Source organism: Lepus europaeus, chromosome X, assembly GCF_033115175.1.
Source record: "Lepus europaeus isolate LE1 chromosome X, mLepTim1.pri, whole genome shotgun sequence".
Lineage (NCBI taxonomy): Eukaryota > Metazoa > Chordata > Mammalia > Lagomorpha > Leporidae > Lepus > Lepus europaeus.
The window spans coordinates 32,897,562-32,919,956 of record NC_084850.1 but is presented as its reverse complement, the minus strand read 5'-3'; the positions used below and the strand labels follow the sequence as shown (position 1 = coordinate 32,919,956).

The window sequence follows — 22,395 nt, the reverse complement described above, 5'->3', positions numbered from 1 at the left end:
TATTATTTAGCAAAACCCCTGCCAAAATTATTTGATCAGAATGTAGCATTTAAGTCAACTGAATCTTCCAGAGGCTGGGAAAAGGTTATCTTGGGACACAGAAATTTAAATTTGCTTCCAAGTGGTAAAATGCTAGCACAAAGAAGAGCTTGCTTTTCCAGCTCTCAGCCCAGACTGCCCTCTTCCCACAGAGTCTGGAAATACGCCAGGCTCCTACGCCTATTCTTGACTTTATGACAGAGTGGGTTCTCTTCCTGTGAGCTTTTCTGGGCCACAGAGAACACAGTCCAACCAGGATGGAGCTCTGTCACACAGAACTCTCCTCGGGATGATGTGGCGATACTTCAGAAAACTCAAGGAGCAGATTTTCTTTTCTGCAGACAAAAGCTGCCTTCAGCATCACTGTGAAAGAGATGAAGGTTTCTGAGCATAAGCCATTATCCAACGCTGAGCATTAGGGGCCCTTACACTGCCCCCCTAACTGCCCTCTCCTTGAGCAGCACTCAGGAAAGATGACCATAACTTGCAATCCTGGCTGCACCTGGAGTTTTATAAAATGCAGCTGCTTGGGCCCAACCCCCAGAATTCTGATTTAATTGGTTTGGAATAGAGCCTAAGCAAGTGATTGTATGTGTGTATGTGTGTCACTTTGTTTTGTTTTGTTTTGACTCAAGCCCCCAGATGATATTAATATGCAGGCAGAGTTGGAGAATCGCTGATGGAGACGATTCCATTCTCAGTTTGGGCTGTAGACCATTTGCAGCAGAATCACCTACTGAAGTGCAGATCCTTGGCATTTGGTGTGCATTTTAACAAACACTCCAGTTAGTGCAAGGCACAGCCACATTCCAGAACAAAATTTTCCCCTTATTAATACTTACCCATCTTGTATCCCATTCCCTACTCATTGGATAGATGATGCTTGCTGGTCAAGTAATGCGGTACATGATCAAGCCTCCTAAATACAATACAGAAGGTGACTCCAATAGTAAGGATTTCTGGGACAGGCAAAGAGAATGGCTTTGTTTGATTGAGGGCTTATTTTGGCAGGAGGCAGGTGGAGGAAACAAACTTTTGAGGCCTCTCAAATCTTACTACACAGATAGTTTCCAACTTCACTTGGGGCCTGCCCTCAGTGGCTAAAGCTTGCTAGGGAGAAAGGAAGCTTTGATTTCCTGAGCCCCACTAGCCATTAGCTTCGTGCATCCATGGGTGACCAACTCCTCCAAGTGGCTCATTTACGCATTTCTCTTCAAATGTCAGAAGAACCTTGACTCTTGTTTCTCTCATGACATCACCTTACATCAGTAGTTCTCAACCTTACCTGCACAGTTTAATAACCTGGGGAGCTTTAAAAAATACAAATGTCTTTGCTCCACCTCCCAAGTTTTTATTTAATTGGTCTTGGCTAGAACTGGGTTTGATATTTTGAAAGAACCCAGGCAATTCTTTTGTGTAGCCAAGGTTGAAAACCACTTGCCCACAGTTATGACTAGCAAAGCTCACAAGAAGATAACACAGTAAGTTCAGCTAGCACATGTAAGCAGTAGATGGTCAAAAGATTTTTTTTCTACCTTAAAAAAATACTGCCTTGAAACCTGTACAGGCCTGAAGAATAGTATGCATGCATCATCGTCATTTTCCATCATGACCTGGGGTGTTGTTACCACGTGACTTTTGTGTGCTGTTTTGATTCCTTCACCTTGCTCCTTGCTCAGCTGTACTGAAATCACTCCCCTTGCTAGAAATAAAGACAAAGATTTCATTGCAAGCTGGCCCCTCCTGGATTTCTTTTTGCTTTGTTTTGTTTTGTAGATCCCTTTCCGGGCGCATTGTTGGAGGGGTTTGGTGGTTCTTCACCCTGATCATAATTTCTTCCTATACTGCCAATCTTGCTGCTTTCCTGACTGTGGAGAGGATGGTTTCTCCCATAGAGAGTGCTGAAGACTTAGCTAAGCAGACTGAAATTGCATACGGGACCCTGGACTCTGGTTCAACAAAAGAATTTTTCAGAGTAAGTGCTTTGTAGTTAATTGGGCCTGCTGGTGTGTATTTTATCATCTCCTCTCGGTGCTTTTAAAAGGTTGGGAAAGGGTGGGAATGTTATCAAAGGAGAGCATCTTAAATACAGCACTGCTTTGTTGGTGATCTAATTCATTGTCCTTTAGAACTGAGACGCTTGTGAGAAATAACAGGTGGCCTATTGAGAACACTAAGTTTGAACTCCTGGGCTTGAATCCTAACCCTGCCACGAAGTGATTATTTGTCCTTGGGCAAGTCATTTAGCTTCTGTCAGCTTCAGTCCACTTACTTGAATAATGAGAGTATTGAACTAAATAATATCTATTCTCCCTTCTAGCTTTTACGAAAGCAGCGATTTTATGTCTCAATGGCTCACAGAAGTTAGGTAATTGACTCTAACACTCTGATGAGTGAGACTGTAAGAAATGACCGATTCTCTTTCAGACATTGGTTTTCTGTTGAAATTGCAGTTGTTTCAAGTATTCAAGTATGTGGTGATAATTCAATTTTAAGGGCAGCCGATAATTGTTTTAATGTCTTGAGTAGGTTTATTCTCCCTGCCCCACAGGCCAAATTTTATAGAGAAAATGGCAAATTGTTCACTGGAAAAAGTAAAGCTATGTAAACTCAGTCAAGAGGAAAGATGAAAGGCGATTAAAGCAGAAAATGATAGGATAATATGATGGACAAGCCACATTTACATAAACTATCAAAATCTTCATTCTGCAGGAACTGGATTATAAGGAAGAATATCAATAGGGTTTTAAGAACTTGCATGTTTTTCAGTTTTGCCCCAACAAGGAGATACCTTGGTTTAGATCATTCTATACATTGCCACTGTCTGCTAATGTAGCCACAATGATCCAGAAGCCACTCTAATTTATAAGTAGATAGAGAGGAAATTTTAAGTTACTCTCTTCAACCAATAGTCAAGTTATTGGATGGCAGTTATAATTACTGACTTTTCCTCAAACGTGCAGAATAAACAGATGTTGGTTCTAAACCAGCTTATTTTAATAAATCAGTAAGAAATAGATTTCTACATGTATTATCATAAGATTTGTCCAATTATTTCATGGAAAACCAGGAGGAGTCTGTTTCTTGACATTATGTCAACTAGTTAAAAACCATTTTCATTCCCTGAAGGAGAAAGAGTGAGTTCTGGGACCCTTTCCAGAATGATCAGTGGTTCAGGATATCTATATCTCACCTCAACCACCTGTCTACTGAGCAGATCATAATCCCCAACTGGGGAGAGGGCCTCAATGTTAGAAGCATCAAAATTATATGAACACCCTCTGGAACTAATCTGGCCTTGACCCTCACTATAATGGCAGTCCCAGAAGCTTATTAGGGAACATTCACTACCCCCATAAAACCACTCACATGTGTCAGGGTTGTAAGCTAGGGATTTCTATCCGCTGAGCAGCCAGCATATTATCAGCTCTGTGAAAATCTGGTTTGGTATCAGCCTTCCACAGAGCTTGTGTTCACCATCCCAATAAGCACCAAGTTGCTCTATGAGTTAATTGACCACGTGGACCCTCTGATAAGAGATTCTTGTTCCACTAAGATGCCCTCTTCCTTCAACCACAATTAAAGATTAGGAAGGTGTGTTTTAAACGGTAATGAATAGATGGCATCAATTCCCATTAAACTTTCAAAGTTCATTCATCCGTATTGCAGGCAAAAGGAGGTTCTCTATGAAGATTCGTTAGCACAAAAGCTTAACAAAATAGTCCTGTCACCACACCCAGACCGCATCCTCCACTCATAGGTGTGTCTCTATCTACTAATCCATTGAATGATGGTTTCCTTATAGAACATTGTATTACCAGAGCCCATATAAATCAACATTCATTTGTGAGCATAGCTGTTGCCACAGTCTAATTGGTTTGTGGTTTCTAATGCTCACCCACTCTTAGTGGCCTTTACAGCCAATGAGTGATTCCTATGGTAATAGAATTCTTTTGAAAATCTGATTAAAGATGGAGCTAGATGTTTCTAGGTATAAGGAAATGAAAATCATTTTCCAATTCCCACATGCCATTTCTTTTTACCCCAAATGGTCTCTGGTGACAGCATTAAGTACTCTGTGGAGTGGTTATTTAGGACAGCACACAAAGGCTGATGATCTAAAAGTGCAACTGAGCATTACAGAAAACTCAACTCTTTCATCTGCTTGGACTGAAAATGTTACATAAACCTAACAAAGGGTATGCTTGGTATTCACATAATACAGGAAGGGCCAGCCAGTGGGTCCCCAAGCCATTTTCCCCCCTAAGTCCTCCACTCCCCTCCCCTTGAACCCAATGGGTACAGAGGATGCAGCAAGAAAAATCACATCATCTTTCACTCATGGACTTGACTGCCATCGCCATGTCTTTCCCCCTCAATCCTCAGTGATCTCAAGGCAATTTTAAGAACAATAACTACACACACACAATTGGGGACCTCTGTGGCATGCCTTTTGGACTGTAGAGGTTGAAACAAAATCACATACAATATTTACAAACATAATGTGAGCTCATTTCTTCCCATTCTCACTCCATACAAAAACCACAGGGACCAAATAGTAATACCATGAAACAGCCTGAGGCTAGCCCTCTAGTTCTTCCACTAAGAGAAAAATAAATAAAATAAAATTCTTTTCTAATTGCCCTGAAGACATTTTTACTCATCCTGGGCGAGGCTGCCATTAAAATGATGGTATTTTGAAATGATCCCTTTGTTTCTCTCATTTTTCTAAACTTTCCCACCTGTCATCTTACAATCACATACAGTCACTGGCACAGAGGGACCTGTTCCATCAGGAAAGACAGGGGGCTGAGCAAAATACATGCAGCTGGAAGAGACATCTGGAATATTACCATTAACCCTCTTGACTTGAAAACTGATTTCCTTAGACAACAGCTCCAGAACTAAATAATCCAACCAGAGGTGGAGGCACACATGCTAAAAAAAAAAAAAAAAAAAAAAAACACAAGTTGACAGCTTTATTGCCATTGCCTAGAGAAATGCCACTATGATTTGGAAAGCTGCCCCAAAATGTTCATTCTCCACTAAGTTTCAGAAATTTAACCTGATACAGAGTCATGTTAAAAGGTAGCACTGGGGGGAAAGAAACAATTCAAAAATTCTCCCTGCCTACATACCCCTGGAAATACTAGAAGACAACTAGGATGTTAGAGTTCTTTTCGATACTTGATTATATCCCCATTGAAGATAGCTTGGGAAATAAAGGGAGTGATTGTTTGTTTGTTTGTTTTTTTTTTAGTGAAATGTTTATACTAAGTTAAACCCCTTTAAGAAAGTAAAGGAGATAAGTGAAGACTGGAGGGTTGCTCCAGTGCCCTAGGCAAGAAAATAGAATTTAGCTTTACCAGGAGACCACTGAGGGGATTATTCTGTCTTCTGAGTTGCAGACATTGTTAGCCCCATGAAGGCCAGCTGAATTATAAGAAAGAATGTTCTGTCAAGACTCTCTGACTCTTGTCTCTGTCATTTAATTTTTAACGAATTGAATGTAGGTGGTGAAAGGAGGGGCCCTTCCAAGCTGATGTGGGAAGTAGTCATTGCTAATAGTATTTAGATTCTGCTTACACATTCACACTCAATCTCAAAAAGCCTTATCAATTAGGGTACTCATTTCTTCAACATTTGTTGGTCATCAGTAATTAGGTTTTTGAAGAATATAGAGAAAGGAGAAGAACAAACTTTCCACAAATGCACCCATGCCGTGTATGTTGACATTTTGACAAGATCAAGGAAATCAGCCATTAAGCCTTAAGCTTTATTGCCAGCTGAGTTGTGTACATAACAGGCCTCCCTGACTCGTAACCCATCCTCTAGCCTTAGGAAAGCCATAAAAAAGTAAAAACCTTTTGGTTAAAAATTTTCTCATAAAATACTATGTGAATTTGAAATCTTAACAGAAACTTACCTGGACAGCAGCAAATAAATTTCATTAGTTTGAAGACATATACGATGTGACCAAATGTTTGAGACACAGCCAAACCATACACCAGGGAACACATAACAGCACCACCAAGAGATAAGTTGATACCAAAGGATAATGGATCAGATATATCTGTTGTACATACTACTTGGCAATTTTTAAAAGGAAAAACTGTCTTAATTTTGAGATAGTTGTTGTGATGCCATCTTATTTTTTTAAAAAGTCTTACTTTCTTGTGTCACATAATACATTATACAGCAAAAGCCATAGACCTTATAGGTCAGGATTAGAGGTAAAGCAACAGTCACAGTATAAAAATGAGAGATCTGGCCAAATATAACTCGGGACAAGGGAAATACTCATTGAGAGAACAGTTGGCCTTTGTCATCCCTCAGCAGCTAGGGATCTGGGTTTCTAAAGGGCTTCCCCGCAGACAAGTCTCAGGCTGAGAAGAAAGAGCAAGGAAGCAGAGATCAACTGGACCACTATACGCATAACTGAAAACAGATCTGATATCTTTCTCCAAGAGAAAGGAGACAACACAAATATGACAGGCTAATAACAACACTTTAGAGCCCATTATTTATATATCATTCTTTTAATAACATTTTTTTCAAGCAAATTCCATGTGCCAAGCTCCATGCTAAGGACTGAGGATCCCTACATCTCTATAAATAAAATTAAATTCCTACTTTTGGCCAAACTACAAACCACCTGAAAACACCTAGACAGGCTTCTTCACCATATTTGAGTGTTTTTTTTTTTGGGGGGGGGGGGCTGGCAATTGACTTAAAATATAGACATCTCAGATAACTTAGATGATTATCCCTCCAAAGAAACTGATGCTGTTTATGTCTATGTAGCTACTGACCAGACTGGACCAATCTATGGGTGTGCTTCATGGTGACTAGCAACAAGCTTAGTGATTCTCCATAACCATAGTAGGAAGGTCGACTAGTTAATGAATTAAGCAGAAATGGTCTCTGCCCTCTAGAAACTCACAAGTGTAGTGAACTGTCACTATTCCATACCCATTCATAATGCACTACCATATTCAATCCTCACAACAGCTGTGTAATGCAGCCAGAACAAGTACTATTACACCTATCTCATGGGGGAGACAACTGACGCAAAAGGACACTGTGACTAGCTGAACATCGCTTAGCTCAACAGAGAAGAACTGGAACTATAATAACCCTGATGCTTTGCATCCACATTGGGTCCTCTTCCCACCCCCCACTCAGTGCCATTCTGGTATGAGTATTCACAGAAACATCGGGGTATTCTGCATGAATCAAGCCTCTGTATCCTTTCCTCTTTGGTCCTTGTTTCAATTCCCTGTGATGGCTCAATTAGAAAAGGAAGCCTGTATCTGTCTTTGAAAGACATCCTTCCATGCTCTGACTACTTCAAAGGGAGCAAGACAAAGAAGGCAAAAAAGGGAAGGCATCCATAAAGCTAGAGTGAATGCTATATCAACACAGCAAACCCCTATTATTGCATGGCTTTTTATAGTTTCTGATACGATAAAGGTTGTTATGTGTGTGGATAAAATCGGACAGAACAAGAGAAAGATAAAAAGCATTTCTAGTTCCACTTCCACCAATGACTTCCTTGTTTTTCTTTGGATAAGAAATATTTGATGTCAGTTTTCTCATTTATCAAGGAGAATATCACAAAAAGCTCTTCAAAACTATCAAGGGTTCTACAAATCCCAGGAGACATGAGGAAAAGGGCCCAGCAACCGTGAAATTAAAGACTCTGCAGACCAGGTGCTGTAGAGATGTGAGGACTACTTCTGAAAATAAAATTAGACAATCTCTGTTTTCTCAGTGACACAAGGTTTTATTTTTTGTTTTTGTTTTTGTTTTTGTTTTTGTTTTTGTTTTTGTTTTCCTGGGTTTGGGAGAAGAGAGAAAGCTCATTTACATCCTTCAGCCATTCTCTCCACTCCTATGCCCTAATTTAAAAACATTACTACCGACCTCGTCTCCTAGTAAGTCCATCTTCAGCCATTTCTTCTGCTCTGCAGATTCAACAACTTTAGCCTGCACAATTTTGAACTGCCCTTGAAGACCACCTAGAAACTTGAGGTATTTCCAAGGTGGCATGTGGGCCATCTGTCCAAAGTGACCAACCATATGGATTTTATTAGCCTATCTCTGTTAGTCCTTTCCAGGTAACCTACTTGCTTATGAGAGCATTTCATAGCCTGAAAAGCCTAAGGGGATTGCGTGTCCATTCCCTTTGAAGCTGCCAACCTTCTCAGACATCATCAGGATAATTAACATCACACAGGACTCCCAGGTCTTTACCAAAACTCTAAAACTAGAAAAACTCATCTTAAGATCTCACTTTCTTTTCTCATCTGACAAAGTCAAATCATCTAACAGCCTTCCAGTTAAAGGAATGAGACCCGTGTGTTTAATCAGACTTTCCTTGGGTTCACCTAGCAAGCTTGCACAGGTTAAGAATTTTACATTTCTTCTTTATCACCAAGAAGAAGGCTAAAAACTTGACCATAAAGATCAAATAAAATGTCAGCTTACTGAAACTCAACTCGCAAGAACAATGAACTGGAACGCTTGGTTGCACTCCACTTTTAAAAGGAAACAACAATGTACACCAAAAAAAAAAAAAAAAAACCTTGATACAAAATTTTTTTCTTTTTTTTTAAGATGTATTTATTTACTTGAAAGTCAGAGTTACATAGAGAGAGAGAGGAGAGGCAGAGATAAAGGTCTTTCACCCAATGGTTCACTCCCCAACTAGCCACAACGGCCGGAGCTGTGCCGATCCGAAGCCAGGAGCTTCTTCCAGGTCTCCCACATGGGTGAAGGGGCCCAAGGACTTGGACCATCTTCTACTGCTCTCCCAGGCTATAGCAGAAGCCGGATTGGAAGTGGAGCAGCCGGGTCTCGAACTGGCACCCATATGGGATGCTGGCACTTTAGGCCAGGGTGTTAACCTGCTGCACCAGAGCACCGGCCCCCGAAATTTTTTCAAAAAGGCTACAAGGTGATGTCCTGCAATCAGATTTGTTCCAGTCTTCAACATCTTCTATATTTTACTCATAGAGTAAATAAGTATTGAATGCCTCCAATAGTAATTTAGGCACCTGGGCTACAGTACCAGAAACATGACAGAATTCCTAACTTTAAGGAGCTTGCATTCTGTTGGAAGGAGACAAATGATAAACATGTAAGCAAATACAAGGGGACATCAAAAAATTCATGGAAAACGTATTTAAAATATAAACATACTTTGTTGCAAAAAAAATTCAAATCCACACCTGGGTTTTTTGGGTGCATTTTCTACAAACTTTTTGAGGGCTCTGCATATGCACAAATTTCCATTTCTGGCACCAACATAAAGTTACTTTTAAATTCCACTTTCCATGAAGTTTTTGGCATGTCCTTAGAAATCTAAGAGTGAAACTGCTGAATCATGTCAGTCTCTGTTTATTTGCTATAACTTTTTAAAAGTCTATTTTGAAACAAAAAGGATGAAGGCAACTGTTTTCTTTCAGTTCCTGCTTAAGCAATCCTAAACTTCTCTGAAGCAAGAGATGCTTCTGATTTAATAGGAAAAGAGTTATTGGGTAACTAGTGTGGAGAGCAGAACTAAAGTTAATATCACAAAGTTTCATCTTTTGCATGACTGAACTTAAGGAAAGGTTATGTATATATGTATGTATGCATATATATCTCCAAAACAGACCTAAGTTCTTGTCTACATCATGCATTTGTACAGAAAGTACTGTACACTTTTGCCTAGTGACTCTAGCTTGTAACAAAAATACGGGGGGAGCATGCTTCCACTGTCTGGGTTGCAATTCTAGACAGCATACAGGCAGAGGGTGGTAAAATGAAACCTGTTGTCCTCCTCCGGTTCTGAATGGTTTAGAATGTTACCTGTTGGAAGAAAGGGGCTTGGCTAGAGATAACCTAGTGTGTTTCTTCCCAGCTTTGGATTGCAGGCATCTATCTGTAAACTACCCTCAAAAATCAATATCCTATCTCTGTACACAATTTGGTGCCCCAGTGAAGATGTAATTAGTTTCTATGCCTAGAGCAACCTGAATTCCAGAACTGAGTCTTACTTCCTATTTTTTATCAAAGCTCTTACATGTTTACAGCCTGATTTATTTGCCTCTGAACGTTTTTCATTCAAAATTATTTTATTTTTAATTGAATATGTTTGTTGAATGTTTTGTGATTACTCAATACATTCAATGACTCCGAGTTTTATTTCCTTTTAAACAGTTGTATCATAGTAGAAATCAATATATAGACTGCCAAGGATACATTGGAATTCATTGCTCAAAACCAAGGTGCTCTGAACACTATCTTATTTCTAGCTTTATAATTTACATCTTGCGCATGGAGATAAGGTTCATCAATAAGGTACTTTCCAAAAATACATTGCTCTCATTTAAATGAGTTAAGGAAGCAATATTAAGAAACAAAATCCATCTATGCTTTGGCAAACATTGTCAAATTAAATATTTCATAGAAAACCTTTCATATTTAAAAACAATCCCATCACATTAGACATTGTTTCAGATGAAATAAATAGCCACTTTCCTGTATATGGTAGAACGAATTCAGTAATTAAACAGAGAATCAAAGCCCCTTTGCACTGTAGTTTTAAGTTTGATTTCTTTTTTTGGGGGGGGGAGGGTTATAATTCTACTTATTCATATTCTTTTTTTAACTTTTATTTAATGAATATACATTTCCAATGTACAGCTTATGGATTACAATGGCTTCCCCCTCCCATAACTTCCCTCCCACCCGCAACCCTCCCCTCTCCCGCTCCTTCTCCCCTTCCATTCACATCAAGATTCATTTTCAATTCTCTTTATATACAGAAGATCAATTTAGTATATATTAAGTAAAGATTTCAACAGTTTGCACCCACATAGAAACACGAAGTGAAACATACTGTTTGAGTACTAGTTATAGCATTAATTCACAATGTACAGCACATTAAGGACAGAGATCCCACATGAGGAGCAAGTGCACAGTGACTCCTGTTGTTGACCCAACAAATTAACACTCTAGTTTATGGTGCCAGTAACCACCCTAGGCTCTCATCATGAGTTGCCAAGGCTATGGAAGCCTTCCAAGCTCGCCGACTCTGATCATATTTAGACAAGGTCATAAAAGACAGAGTGAGGATAGTAACCAATGATCCTAAGAGTGGCATTAACCAGGTCTGAACAATTATACAGCATTAAGTGGGGAAGAGGACCATCAGTACACACAGGTTGGGAGCAGAGCCATTGGAGGTAGAGTAGAGGTTATGATTATGAAGGAATGAGGCCCAAGTGCGCTAGACAGGGTCTAGAACAAAGGACAGAGTCATTATTAGAGGAGCTAAGAAAGGTGCTGTCTAAGCTACAATTAAGTTTTCTGATTGAGAGGCAAATAGAACCTGACAGAAGGGGCTTGATAATAATCTGTTGGGCTTTAGGCCTTGTTAAGTTAAGAGGCCCAGACCTATCTATCTCTTCACATGGGGTACATCCTAAGGGAAGTGTGAACCTCCTAGGGGAAGGCACTCTGTTGACTTCCATTACTTAGCTGGTCTGGGAGGAGAGCTGGCCAGGTAAAGGCAGGAGGCATCTCTAACAAGAAATTTATAGTTCTGCCTGCAGTGTTGCTGACCCTACTTGGCCGTCCCCTCAGCTGCAGTGGTCACTTTGGAAGTTGGGCTGAGTGAAGGGCTTTTCAGCTTAGAGCCAATAAGATCTGTGGCTCTGACCTGGGCATCCTTCAACTCCAGGGCAGGTCCATTTCCAGTGATCCAATTCTTGACATAGCTGCCAGGGCTCTTCACAAGTTGACTTCTGCTGAAGCCCAGGCTTACCACATTGAAAGCCACTGCAGTGGACTGGCCTGTTGGGTCTCCTTGAGGGCAGGGACTTGGGCACTCCCTTGACTTGCATCCTCTGGTCTGCTTTAACACAAACCAGGAGGAAAAGAAAGCTAGGCATCAGAAGCAATAGGTGGCAGGCCTATTAATGGCTGATCTGTACAGTGATCTGCCCTCAAGAAGTTTGATTTCTTTTTTAAGGATTTATGTATTTGAAAGGTGGAGTTATAGACAGAGAAAAGGAGAGACAGAGAGAGATCTTCCATCTGCTGGTTCACTCCCTAAATGGCCACAATGGCTGGAGCCAGGCCCATCTGAGGTCAGGAGCCAAGAGTTTCTTCCAGATCTCCCATGCGGGTGCAGGGGCCCAAGGACTTGAGCCATCTTCCACTGCTGTCTCAGGTCATTGCAGAGAGCTGAATTGGAAGAGGAGCAGCTGGGACACAAACTGGCACCCATAGGGGATGCTGGTACCTCAGAGGCTTAGTCCACGTTGCCACAGCTCCAGCCCCTAAGTTTGATTTCTAAATTTCTAAATCCTGTCACTTTCCTCTGAACACACACACACACACACACACAAACACACAACTTGGCAGTTATTAGCACATATGCCAAGACAATTAACATATTATTGGATTTTTCTATATGTGAAATAAGCAGATAGTAAAGTGCCCTACCAGCCAGATCCTGAAAAATATTTTTGCTCCATTTTCTTGACCTGGAGTTATAGCCAATTGCACAACCAGGAAAGTTAAGAATAGCATGCTAGTTCAATAGTTGAGGGGAAATATAAATAAATTCAAGGAGGCTTGGGTAAATTCATGCAATACAGATCCAAGATAAGAGGTAAGAACTTGGAGGACACCTCCAATTTTAGAGTTAACATTCAGAGAATAACCATGGCTTCTCCTAGTTCATTTTGGTTTTGTCTTAAAACTTGCCTATCTGGAACTGTCTCAAGAGCTGATCTACAGGGCCTGGCTTATAATCTTTCACAAGATTGTTTCCCAGCATCACAAGAAATAAGACTATTTAATATGAAAACAAATATGCAGCAGCAGCATATATTAGGCTTGTCTTCAAATATTTGAAAGGGAGACATTTTTAAGATGGACTTGTTCTGTGGGACCCTCAGGGACAGAACAAAAATCAAAGAGTGAATATCACAAGGATTGTAACTTCAGATAAGTGTAAAACATTTCTAATAGAACAATCCAAAGATAGAATGGGCTGTCTCCATAGATAGTGAGCTGTTCATCTCTGAGGGGGTTCAAGAATAGGCTAATGGCCAGCTGTCAGAAACATTGAATAGGGAACTCAATAACCTGATGAATGGCTGCACTGAGCCCGTGTTTTCCAACACTGGTTGCATATGAAATCATTTGGGGAGCTATTTTAAAACACAGCCTATTGGGTTTCATGCCTCTGCTTCAAGATGATGATTTTTATGGGTTCTGGTAATCCATGTTTTTAAACCAGCACCCCAAGTCATTTCAACACAAGTGACTCTTTGAAGAATATTCAACTACACAACATATAGGAGAAGTTCTGCTTTGGTGTTTTAAGTTTGTTTGTTTGTTCTTCCTATATAAAGGATGCCGGAAGGAGGCTGGCTAGACCTGCACAGCAGGAAAAGGTATCTTGAGAGTGATCCCAGCTGACTGGCTGAGGTGCAGCCCCCAACCCTGAGTGTCTTTGTCAGAGAAGGAGAGAAAGGACACATTTGCCTCTGTTCAACAGAGACCAATGGAAACGATCGCTCCAGGAGCTAGTATGTGAGGCTCAGCTGGCACTGTTGCATTAACGCTTCGCCAAAGCATTAGGGAGCCCCAAGCAAAGCTCTCTATTAGGGAAGCTCAAGCTATGGGATCTGGCTGAAGACCATGAATGATAGAACACTGAAAACTCAAAGTGGGAGAAAATGAAACTGCAGGAGAATAATGCCCAGAAACCTGGAAATGTTTACAATTTTGTCCTTTTTTCTCCTATGATACAGATTAACACCCTTTCTTTTCTACGGCTTATTTACCAGGTGGGTCTTGGATATCTTTATACACTCTTTAAGGAGCCCCAACCCTCAAACTCCCTATCCTAGAGGACTGAGGGTTGCCAGGTCCAAATGCTGGTTACCAGTGGAGATTTTCTGTCAGTATTATGGGCATAAAGGCATTTAACCTAGATTAAAATGATCTAGGTTAAAGGGATTTTTTTAGGGGAAATGGGAAAGAAGTTGAAGACAGACAAGAAACCTGGAAGTTTCTACCCTTGACAAAGACGCTCTCCCCTACTTTTTGTTAACTACCTTTTATATATCTTTTTCTTTCCTTTACTTACTTGGTGTTGAGTGGTCAGGGCTAATATGTTAGTGTTTTTTCTAGAAGCTTCAGGGAACCTCTTACCTTAAATATCACTACCTAGAAGAATTTGGGTGAATATTCCCAATGCTAGCCAGCATGGAGAAACCAAAATCACAGAATGGAAGAATTAGGGACACAAGAAATCTCCTAAAAGAAAGGAGAAAATGGGACAGAAAGAGAAAGTTGCTCAAGAGCTTGGAAACTCAAGCCAACCTGACGAAGCCAACCTGCAAGCCCTCCCTTCTGCCATCTGATGCACTGGGCTTCTGTGTTGGTGTTTGTACCAAGTTTTCAGGGAGTCCCATGCTTCAGACTTCCCCAGCATGGAGGACAGTAGGCATGCAAAGAGGAGAGCTGGCTTTCACATGGGGAAGTTCCAGTATTAAAACATGATTGCAAGTGATGGGCAAGAGAAATGTCCTTAAGAATTAAAAGGGACAGAATGACAAATTGCACCAAGAGCTTTAAATTCTTAGCCATTAGCCAAAGCTTCCCCCACTGTCCCATTGCCAACCCTCGATTTTCCCTGTTTGTCCCTTTACATGCCTTTTATGAGGAGGTGGCTCTATTGTGTTGCTGCATTTCAGAGGCTTCTGGGTGCCTCATGCCTCAAAGTTCCCAAGCTAGAGGACTGTGGCTGGGTAGACATGAACCTCATCACCAGGAAAAGCTCGAAATTAGAAGTATGTCAGTGCTGTCAGGAAGAAGAAAGATTTTCAAATTGGTACAGAAGGAAAAGATGAGCCAGGAGTCTGGAACTTCCCATCTTGTAGCCAGAAGTACATGCCTAATGTACCACTTCCTATTCCTATTCCCTTTTCGCTTTGCCTCCTTGACCTGCTGAATCTGAGCACTGGATAACCAAGATAGTTGTACTAGTTTCTCGTAGAGGCACTAAGAAAATGAGGGGTCTCTTTCCCACATAAAAGACTTCAGGGTGAGGAGCTCCAAGTGCCTACATGGCAGCCTGAAGCCTCCTGGAAGTAAGTGGAGGTGATTGGTGGGGGGAATAAGAGCTGGACGTCGTCCTTTTAGTATCACTACCAAGGAGGGTTAGTGAACGCCCATCTTTCTGGAAAGCAGTGGTCTTGTGGTTGGTAACCAAACAGAAGTACTGACTCTTAGGCCTTAAAGGAAGAAGCAGAATTTCTGTGATGCTCTCTCCCTGCATCCCTTTTGTTAATTCTATGATACCATTTCCATTTAAATATGCTGTATACTATTTAAACAGAAATGTAATAATGTCAAAGGCATCCATCCATGAAGTAGGTGGAAGATATCTATTGAATATGGGTTCCAAGTTGATGGTGAAAGCATTCAGAGCCTCAAGAAATAAATTCTTTCCAGCCCAGAGGCTAGACTGCTCAGCCTTCATCCATACCAGTGGTCACCAGCAGCTGATCAATTTTCTAATCAGTACAACCTTTTCCAATTATGATTAATCCATGGACATTGCTAAGATTCATACCAGGTTAAGCTGGACCTGTTAATAAGGTAGTATTTTTCCACCACAGTTTATTTGTATCTCTGATAGATACTTAAGAGGAAACATTCTTTTTTTAAGATTGATTGATTCAAAAGGCAGAGGGGGAGAGGAGAGAGAGAGATCTTCCATCCATCAGCTGGTTCATTCCCCAAATGGCCACAAAAGCCAGGGCTAGGCGCAGCCAAAGCGAGGAGCCAGGAACTCCATCACAGTCATTGTTGGAAGGAACTCAAGTACTTGGGACATCATCGTCTGCTTTCCAGGTGTGTTGGCAGGGAGCTAGATCAGAAGAGTAGCCAGGACTTGAACCAGCACTTCGATATGGGATGCCAGTATCACAAATGGTGGCTTAACTCACTACACCACAATGCCAGCCCCCATTCCATTTTTCTAAATACCTTTAGGGTGCCATCATCTCCCCAACAAAAATGTTGATCTTGATTACTCCAGAAAGGAGACCTCCATTTGCCCCCTTGTTGGGGAATGATTTTCTTTTTCTTTAATGAAGACTAGATCAGTTCTTGTGAGGCTAGGGTACAATCTTTTGCACTCTGTTCCACTGTGACCCTTGTTTTTCCCATGGATACCTCGTTCTGCCCTTCACTCTTTGGGGAAGCAGCATAGTATTCATTTTATCATGCCCTCTGACCTTGAATCACCTTGCACTGGCTTTTTTGTTTCATCCTCCCTAGCTATTTGTGAACTTGCCATTCTGCCAGACCAAAGATGAACAAGAACTAGTTAGAAACATTTGTTACCTTTAAAGTTTTCTCTTTCTTACAAAATCTTTGCCCAATATAATACAGCTGGGCCCTACCTTAAGTAATCTATACATCAGAAAATACAGAACTGATGAAGGTAATTAATAATAACTACTCACATTAGAAACATATTCCTCCCTATAATATTGAGATCCCATAGTGCATTTTGGTGTTGACAGATGTTAATCACTTGTGAAACAAACTAAGAAGGCTTTCAGAAATAAACACAAAAACAGTCCACGGATTGATAGAGAAACAAATTTGATTTTCAAAGAGGAATCTAATTATGGCACAGTTTTTTCTAGTAATTCATCTGTTACATAATGGAAGACATACTCTTATTTAAGCAAGGCAGCACAAACTAGTGAAAAAGTTTAAAGGCATTACAAAACTGACTTGCTGGGGCCAGCATTGTGGCACAGCGGGCATTGTGGCACAGCAGGCTACCCTGCTGCCTGCAACACCAGTGTCCCATGAGTCCTGGCTGTTTCACTTCTGATCCAGCCTCCTGCTAATGCGTCTCAGAAAACAGCAAATGATGGCCCAAATACTTGAGCCCCTGCCTCCTACATGAAAGACACAGATGAATTTCCGGCTCCTAGCTTCAGCCTGGCCCAGCCCTGGCTGTTGCAGCCATCCAGAGAGAGAACCAGCAGATGGAAAATCTCTCTGTATGTCATTCCCTGTCTGTAATTTTGCCTTTCGAATAAATATATAAATCTTAAAAAAGAAAAAAAGAAAAGAAAAGCTACTTGCTGAGATTGAGCCAGTCTACATAGGTATGGCTACCTCATTCCAGAAGTCTCAACAAGTCTGGTAGTTAAGCTTGGAGTCTTCCTGACACATACTGAACATTTTTAAAACCTTTTTGGATTCATGTCCTCCTAATGTGTGCTATATATCCAGCATGTGCCACGTTGCTAGGCTGGAAACAATGAGAAGCTTAAAAGTCCTGCAGTCTTTGATTTTGTGTTTAAATTCATAACCTTAATGTTGCATTAAGGGCCTATTTTGCATACCTGTTTGATTGTACCATCTTAAAGAACCATTTAAACCTGGAGAAGACAGCATGACTCCTACCTTTCTTCTCGTTAATAACATACTTTCCAGTGAGTGGATAATGAGTGACTTGGATGGAAATCAGTAGAAATGCAGATTGCCATTAGATGGGGTTGGGGGGGGGGGGATTCCCTTCCCTTCACAATACTGACAAGTAATTTTGAGACTGATGGTAGAGAAAACAAGCCTCAAAGAAAGATGGCTATCTAGGAAGGCTCTTAATTAAATATTCTGTTGTCTTTACATGTTGGGTTGTGAAGGAACAGCCATCCTATGGAAATTATATTTTGCAAGTGATTTGAAAAATTTCAGGCTAATGAAAACAAGTTCTTTAATTATAGAGGAAAAAACCAGGTAACTCTTGGCCACAGATTATCCCTAATGGGTTCTGAAAAACATACAAGTCTGAATAAGCATTCTTTAGTTTGAATTAACTACAGTCAGAGGCACTTAGCTACAGTTAGAGATGCTGGTGGGAGGTAGTGGACAGTAAGCATTCTAGCTGGAATATAAGGCAGACAGGGGAATCTTAAAGGAAAACAGGACTTTTTTTTAAAAAAAAGTAGTATGGCCTACTCCACTTTTCTGGAATAACAGATAATAATCCTCTTACTCAAGATACAGAGGGCCAGTTTTTCAAGTTACTATAATTCTCTGGTAATACATTGCTGGCACAGAAACAGGGTCTTACAGGAAACACATTTCAAACCAATGACTGCTAATTATCCCACAGTCCACCAGATTCACAGGTACCAGAAAATACATGACACTTGAAATGCAAGCCAGGCTTTCAGTTGCCCTTTACTCCTCCAAGTCCTTTAGAATGCACCAGGGCTTCCTCCTACAATTTGACTACTGGTGCTTACACTATAGGGTGAAACTATACCAATGAGAAACTCAAATCAAATGAAATAATAGTATGGATAGGTTGACTCTGGAGGATTTTCTGACTTGGGTTTTGTTTTTGTTCAGTACTGTCAGTAAATATACAGGCCTGAATATAAAACAAAATGGTTTTCTAGTTGAGAGAGAGAGAAAAGAAGAAGGAGGAGGAGGAGGAAGAGGTTGGTGGAGGGGGAGGAAGGGGGGGAGGGAGGGAGGGAGGGAGGAAGGAAGGAAGGAAGGACGAAGAAAAGAAAAAGAGAGAGGAAAGGAGAGAAAAGAAAAGACAGCTCTGCTTCAGATCATGGTTCTGTTCTGGTTTTGTTTTCTGATGGATTTGACTTGCAAATCTGAAATCTGGCAACATGCATTTCAGTTTGGGGTTTTGGTATAGCTGGTATGACAGCAACCAAGCTGAATACAAGCTGCCTAATTCCCAAGGACTTAACTCCATAGGAAATGTTAGTTACATCCCACTTTTATGACTCAAATAAAGCAAATTTACAGTTTTGACCTTAATGGAACAGTAACACAAAAGCATTTGGAATGAGCACTTGATAAAGTTATTTGCAATTTTTAGGGAAAAATATTGATGGAGATTCTACCACTTTCAACTTCGATGGTACTCAGTCCTGTAGCCCACCTATTAGTGCTGATATAGGGAAGAACACTTTACAAAAAAAACTGGGGGCAACTGTGGCTGCTCATCTGAACTGGAATTTTTCTCTTAGAAAGGAGTCAGAGACAGAAAGTGGAAACAACCAAATATAACAACGCACAGGGCCAGACAAAGAAAATCAGCCTGGGTAGAAATTCAATTCTATTTTTTATTCACAAATGTTTCCTTGCTCTTATGAAACAAACTATGGTTCTTAATCAGGAGTAACAAGAATATTCTTGCACACATACCTAGATCCAAGAGCTCATTTATTCTTAATTGTACACACACAGGATAAATTTAGAGGAAATCATCTCTGCATGTGCCTAAAGAATTTCTGCCCATGCAAATATAATAGCAGACCTTTCTCTAGAAAGGTCTTCCATAAACACATGCTGAGTAAGCCCTTCCAGAACTACACATTAGCTCCCAATAGAGCAGGAGTTATGTTCCTCCCTTGCCCTTTGACTAAGGCTATGCCCAGCCCTCCAACTGGTACTGGCAAGACTTCCATTTGATGCAGTCATCACCTGCACATCAGGGTAAACTATAAAAATGAACAACGTTGTTCTCAGTGCCCTTTTGCTGCTTTTTTGCTGTTGTTGTTCATTTATTTGAGTGGCAGAGAGAGAAAGTGCACATAATTGAGTGTTAGCTCCTTTCCACTGGTCTGCTCCCTAAATGCCTGCAACAACCAGGGTGAAACCTGGGAGCTTCGAACTCAATCCAGGTCTCCCATGTGGGTGGCAGGAACCCAAGTACTTGAGCTATAACTTCTACCTCTCAGGACAACCATTAGCAGGAAGCTAGAATCAGGAGCAGAGTTGGGACTCAAACTCAGTACTTCAATATGGGATGCAGGAGTCTTAACCACTAGGCTAAATGCCCAACACCCCCCTCCCTGGCCTTTGCTTGCCTTTTGGTGCTTCTCTGGTTTTTCTTTACTTATGCTATGGACCTGTGCTGCCCAATATCTAGCTACATGTAATTATTTAAAGTAATTTAAAATTCAGTTCTTCAGTAGTACTAGCTACATTTCAAGTGCTCAATAGATATGTGTGTACCTAGAAGCTGCCATGTAGGATAGCACAGATATAGAACATTTCAGAAAGTTGTATTCGGTGACAATTCTGTTAGTTCCTTTAGCTTTTTGAGCGTAAGGACCATGTCTCCCACACTCACCTCCCGCACGGCACCTACCACAATACTTGTTACAATTGTTGAATGGGTCAGAAACTCACCAAGTGCTTACTATGCTGCCATGAGCTATGCTAAATTCAGTATAAGCAGTCTATCATTTCATCATCCCATGAACATTATAAAGGGGGTCCTATTACTATCCCTGTTTTTCAGATGAGAAAATACCAAAGCCAGGTCTTTGTATGTTCAGGACTTATGTTCTTAACCACCGTTTTATATGCCAAAACAAAACTTCAGGTAACTGCAAATTTCATCACAGACAGACAGACTTATTCCAGGACACTGATGACTAGTAGTTTCTCCACAACATTCATACTGACCAAGGCAGACTAAAGAAAGATTGGAACTAAGGTCTGAGCGTGCATATTGGGGACATAAAAAAAGTATGCTGATTTGTGTTTAAGTGTGGGTATCAGATAAAGTAGCTATCTAACTGCCTCTCTAAATGAAATAACAGAAAATTAGTAGTTTTACTGGCATTTTGCATATAGAGCTCACTGCCTTCATCCCAATAGTGAAATCTAATCATTTGTGAAGTCACTTCCATTTGCTATACTTACTAGAAGTTTCTGTAACTTGAACTTCCATGCTGCACAGTTTGTGCCAAGACATGCAAACGCCAGAAAATCAATTTTCCTGCAGCTTTTACAGTCAATGTGTTTGCCAGACAAAACCCCAGCCAACCACTTTTTTTTTTTATCAGCATAGCGCCTTTAGAAATAATACTTACCGGAACGCTCCTAACACAGCAAGAAGGAAAAGACTTAAATCTAAGCCCAACTGTGCAAAATGGAGAGCCACAGGAGAAAGTAAAATGTGAATATACTGAAATTGAACATTTTAGTGGCCCCATTTGGCCTTATAAGGTATTCAGTGCCAGGCATCTAGCAAGTTAGCTTTGATTCTAGTCTATGCCTCTGTAGCACTGATGACACTTGATACCTGTCACCTCCTTGTGCCCATGCCCTCATGTGTCCCCTGACTTAGCAGGGCAGCACTCTCCCTTACCTGCCTCCCCAAGACCTATCTTGATTTCTCTTCCTTTCAATAATCATTTGACACAAATTCTCTAACAAACCAAATCATACAAAGGTGGTGCAGATGGAATCTGATAACTTCCCGTTTGCAACAAAGGTATAATCTAATTTATTGAGGGATCACTACATGTTCAGCACTATGCTGAGCCTTTATATGATTTGTTGTATGTAATACCCTATCTCAAATTCAGAGATAATTATTAAAGTCTTAGAGAAATTTAAGTAACTTGTCCAGGTCAATCAGAAGGAATCTCTAAAGTGGCAGGATTGAAGGCCTTCTGACAGGCGTGGTGGGTTACAATATCAGTGCCTCTTACCTCCAAGAATGTTGCAGAGACTTCAAAGCTGAACAAAGAAAGAAGATTAAGACATGTCAAAACAACAGGTCAGGGGCCAACGCAGTGGCTCACTTGGTTATTCCTCTGCCTGCAGTGCCAGCATCCCATATGGATGCCGGGTTCTAGTCCCAGTTGCTCCTTTTCCAGTCCAGCTCTCTGCTGTGGCCCAGGAGGGCAGTGAAGGATGGCCCAAGTGCTTGGGCCCCTGCACTCTCATGGGAGACCAGGAAGAAGCACCTGGCTCCTGGCTTCGGATCGGCACAGCGCAGGCCATGGCGGCCATTTGGGGAGTAAACCAACAGAAGGAAGACCTTTCTCTCTGTCTCTGTATCTCTGTCTATAACTCTACCTGTCAAATAAATAAATAAAAATTAAAAAAAAAACAGATCAAAGAAGTAAATTTCAGTCAATTCATTGACATTTTGGTCAATATAGTCACTAGCAATTTCTCCACTGGGAGGCAGTGTGGAGTAGCAGGAAAAGCACAGATTTGGAAGCCAACATTCCTAGATATTAATACTAGTCTAACACTTTGCATCTATGTGGCCTTGGAATTACCACTTCACCTCTATAAGTTTTGGAAGGAGAGGGGAGGGGGCGATATAGATGTAGGTGTCAAATGATCTGGGTTAAAATCTTAGCCATTCATTTATTTACTTAGTATCTATTGAGTGTATGCTAATTGATAGCCATTGTTCTGAGTGTTCAAAGCAAAACAAAGTCCTTGTGTTCATTATAGTGGGTGAGACAAAAACAG

At 40.8% G+C, this 22,395-nt stretch overlaps 1 protein-coding gene across 2 annotated transcripts in view; it reads left to right on the top strand.

The window, feature by feature from the left end:
- GRIA3 (glutamate ionotropic receptor AMPA type subunit 3) overlaps window positions 1-22,395 on the top strand; it is a 308,553-nt gene that overhangs the window by 256,702 nt on the left and 29,456 nt on the right. For both annotated transcript variants that reach the window (XM_062182985.1, XM_062182986.1), the window contains exon 12: window positions 1,816-2,014. In XM_062182985.1, the coding sequence (XP_062038969.1) occupies window positions 1,816-2,014 (199 nt within the window). The remainder of the gene's footprint in view (window positions 1-1,815; window positions 2,015-22,395) is intronic.